The following is a 3,952-nucleotide window of genomic DNA, read 5'->3' as shown; positions in this document are numbered from 1 at the left end:
ACACCTGCAATAAGAATAACCTACAAAGGCATAAGACCTACAGACACTTTTAACTAATAAAGGCGCTAAAACTACTATAAATAATAATTATAATAGACTTTATTATAAAATTACCCCTATCTAAAGAACTAGAAACAGAAAGAATGTGTAATATAATTACAGTAGCTTTTAATAAAACTACAAAGTACCTACATACTTAGCCTTTAGAAAAAATAATAACAGCTAAAAAATTTATCTATAAACTAGAATAAAATATAATATTAGTATATAAATGCCCTAAAATTATTATCTTTAACTAAAATAAGCTATTTACTAGCAGATTCTAGAAGGTAGTAATGCAGCACCTTAGTATAACACATAAGCTATTAACAGCCTACTACCTGTAGACAGACAGCTAAACTAAGAGAGTAAATGCAGAAGTAAAAAGATACCTAAAAAAGTACATTTTCTACACCTAGTATAACTAGGCAGAATAGCTTCTAATAGCATAATTAGCTATTAACAACATAAAATTAGCTATAATAAAAGAAACGCTATATAAAGCTAATTTTAGATATAACTTTTACTTTATACTATAAGGAAACTAGCCTACAGACCTGTAAGAGTTAATAGACTAATTAACAGACCTATAATGTATATATAAGAAATTAGTAATAGAAGCTAGCTTTAGTAGAGCAACTATAAAAAATACGTAAACAAATTATAATAACTAGGACTAGAGATCTATCTAGGAGACTACGTATACCTTAATACCTAAAACCTTAAGATATTACAACTTTTAAAGAAGCTAGTAGAGAAAAAAATAGGACTATATAAGGTCCTCTAGACTTAACAAGATAATTATAAACTTGAGCTTCCCCTACACATAAAGATACACCTATAGTTCTATATCTCTAAATTAGAAAAGGCACCTAAAGAGATCCCCTTATCTATATAAGAATAGGAAGATAAAGAAATAGAATATAAAGTGTGGAGGATAAAATAGCCTGGCAGTAGCTGTTCAGAAGATCGGATGAAGTGACTCTGCTATCTAAGAGAGCCGAAGGCTCTCCTTATATACACCGAGCTTCGGAACATAATATCTCCAGATCCCGAGCTGCGTCCCAGGCTCTGAGCCCCCAGTCCCAGGCTCCGAGCCCCAGTCCCAGGCTCTGAGCCCCAGCCAAGGCTCTCAGTATACGCGACACACCCCCCAGGTGAGCTGCGCAGCAGCTCACCTGCGTTGAGCGTCAACTTGGCTTGTTGGAGCAGCGTTGTGCGTTTACCCTGTGTTTGTGCTCGTTGCCCCAGGCAGCGCGATGCTCGTTTCCCTAGGCAGCGCAGGTCACGTGCGTGCCGTGATCGCCGCAACAGAGGTAAATAAATTCTCCTGCTCCTTGAGCTCCTGTTCTTTAGATCCAACCAACATGCCGCGTGTAAGTTAATGCTTTTGAGCTCCAAGAACGACTTCAAACCTGTCTGCGATCTCCGCTAACGTGCATCCGTAGCTCAATAAAGCCAAAAGAGCCGCCCGATCGCGTGCCGCCGCTCTGCGGGGCCGCGCTGCCCGCAAGCCCGCGCCCACTACCCCCCGCCGCGCTGCGCCCACACCCCCCCGCCGGCCTGCGCGTACCCGCAAGCCCGCGCCCACCACCCCCCATCGCCCTGCGCCCACCACCCCCCGCCGGCGCCCGCTCCCCGGCCCGGCCTCGACTCCCCGCCGGCCTCCCCCTGGTGCGCTCCGCGTGCAGTCCTGTCTGGGCTGCATAAAGAGTGCGCTCGCGGGGCGCTCCAGTGGGGAGTGCCATGATTCCGCCACTGGCGGTTCGCGCTGCTGGCGCTGTTCCTCCGGGCACAGCTGCCTGCCCCTGTAAGCCCCGTAGCAGTGTGTGGGGTGATCTAGCTTTTGACCTATTTGCAGTCCCCCCGTCGCCGTCGTGTATGCGCGGCGCCTTGTTGCGGCGCTCGTCGCGGAGGACGAGCGGGTAAGCTTCTCTGCAGAGATCGTGTGTCATACCCTAGATCAGACTAACAGGCTATAGGCTGCGTCCTAGCTTTAGCTAGTTCTTTAAGCTCTGCTTAAAGAGGATGTGGTGGAGGAGGAGGAGGGAGAGGAGGAGGAGGAGGAGGAGGAAGAGGAAGAGGAAGAGGAGGTGGAGGAGGAGGAGGGGGAGGAGGAGCAGGGTGACGTGTCCCCTGGGCTCCTGGCGCGTCGCCAGCGCGCTAAGGAGCTCTTGGGTGAGCTCGTCGATCTCCTCATGGTTTAGGCGTTCTGTGTTTCCGCGCATCTCATGTACCAAATCCCTGCTCAAACTCCATGGCATGGGGGGGTGTCCCTGCTGGTAGATAGCCCTCTTGTTCCTAGGCGGTGTGGGGATGTCCCCGCCATTAATGATCAACGATTTCTCCCCTTAGAAGCTCGTTCGCGTGTCTTTAAGGTTGAGAAGCTGCTTAAAGTGCTTGAATTGCTGCCTTGGCAGGTGCTTTGTAAGTCCATCTGCTAGCATGTCGCTTGTTTTGATATAGCGCACTTTGAAAGATCCCTTCGCGTGCTCCTGGCGCAGCCACATGTTCTGAATATCGACGTGGCGCAGGCAGGTGGTTATCTGGGCGTTCTCCTCTACTACTAACCTGATTGTCTGCTGGTTGTCACAGTAGATCTGCCACGGTGTGCCTAGCTCTAGGGTAAGCTCTTTGAAGAAGCGTTTCAGAGCTAGCGATTCCTTTGTAATGTGCGCTAGAGCTAGCAGCTCAGCTTCCGTTGTAGACGTAGTTACTGTCGGCTGGAGAGCTGCTTTCCATAGGATCGGTCCTCCAAAGAGCGAGATAATGTATCCATGGGATGATCGTCTGGTCTCTGCGTGATCGGCAAAAGACGCGTCTCCACACATGATGAGTTGCGCGCCTTCCAGTGCTCCATACTGTATGCCTGTATGCCTTGTGCGGTACAGGTACACGATCGCCCGGTTCACTGCCTGGAAGTGCTGCTTTCCTGGGTTTGTCAGGTAGTGGGAGAGCTGAGATGCCGCGAACGCCACGTCAGGGCGCACCATGATCGCGGTGTAGAGTGTTGATCCCACGCGCTCTTGGTATTCCTTGATTTCATGCTTCGTTGCTGATCCCTGGTTGCTCGTGAGCTCTTCCGACGGTAGGGGAGTTCCTGGGAAGAGCGCGCTCTCTGCAAGGTTGAACTTCTTCGCTACTTTCTTAATATACGCGTCGTGTACTAGCTGGATCGTCCTAGCCTTTCTGTTCCTGATCATTTTGATCCCTAGAAACCATTCGCACGGCCCTTGATCTTCTAGCTCGTACATTTCCTTGATCGCACTGATCAATCGGTGAGCTTCTAACTCATCGTCGCGGTGATAGATGTGGAGTATGTCGTCTACATAGAAGAGAAGCAAGATACGGCGATTGCGGTCAAAGAATAGGCACGGCTCCTCTTTGGATGAGATGAGGTTGAGCTTCTGAAGAGACTGCGAGAGCTCCTGGTACCACAAGATCGGCGAGTCGCGCAGTCCGTATAGGGCTTGGAGAAGCTTGACGCACATGCCAGGCTTCGTGAAGCCTTCTGGGAGCTCGCATGTCACTTCTGGCTTGCCTTCGCGGTGCGCGTTCAGGAACGCGCCTATGACATCGTATTGCCTGATCTCTAGGTCAAATTGAGCTGCTATCGCTATTGCCGTTCGGAAGGATCTGGCTGCGAGAGTGGCAGCATAGGTTGACTGGAGCGAGTCCTTGCTCTGGAGATCACCGCGTACGCAAATGCGAGCTTTGCATTTAGCAAAATACCTATCCTGGTCAAATTTGTACGTGAATACCCACTTCAGTGGGAGCGGCTTAGACGTTGCTTTAGATTGCATGATCTCTTTCTAAGTGCCTTTCTTAAGCAGGGTAGCTATCTCTTTCTGTGCTGCGATCTTGAAAAGATCTCTGTATGGGTGTTTGTGTAGATCTCTCTATTTTGAGGGTT

The 3,952-nt window shown here is 49.1% G+C and overlaps 1 protein-coding gene across 1 annotated transcript; it reads left to right on the top strand.

Annotated features, from left to right (window-relative positions):
- Positions 1–1,406: 1,406 nt before the first annotated feature.
- On the top strand, positions 1,407–2,064 carry BDR25DRAFT_382968 (uncharacterized protein; the record flags this gene model as incomplete). Its single annotated transcript, XM_033697800.1, has 4 exons — positions 1,407–1,415; positions 1,488–1,849; positions 1,901–1,964; positions 2,022–2,064. The coding sequence occupies 4 exons, from the start codon at positions 1,407–1,409 to the stop codon at positions 2,031–2,033; spliced, it is 447 nt and encodes a 148-aa protein (XP_033540792.1). The 3' UTR covers positions 2,034–2,064.
- Between the last annotated feature and the right edge of the window lie 1,888 nt (positions 2,065–3,952).

This window comes from Lindgomyces ingoldianus (assembly GCF_010093535.1).
Source record: "Lindgomyces ingoldianus strain ATCC 200398 unplaced genomic scaffold BDR25scaffold_52, whole genome shotgun sequence".
NCBI classification, from domain to species: Eukaryota; Fungi; Ascomycota; class Dothideomycetes; order Pleosporales; family Lindgomycetaceae; genus Lindgomyces; species Lindgomyces ingoldianus.
This window is presented reverse-complemented; position numbering and strand designations above follow the sequence as displayed.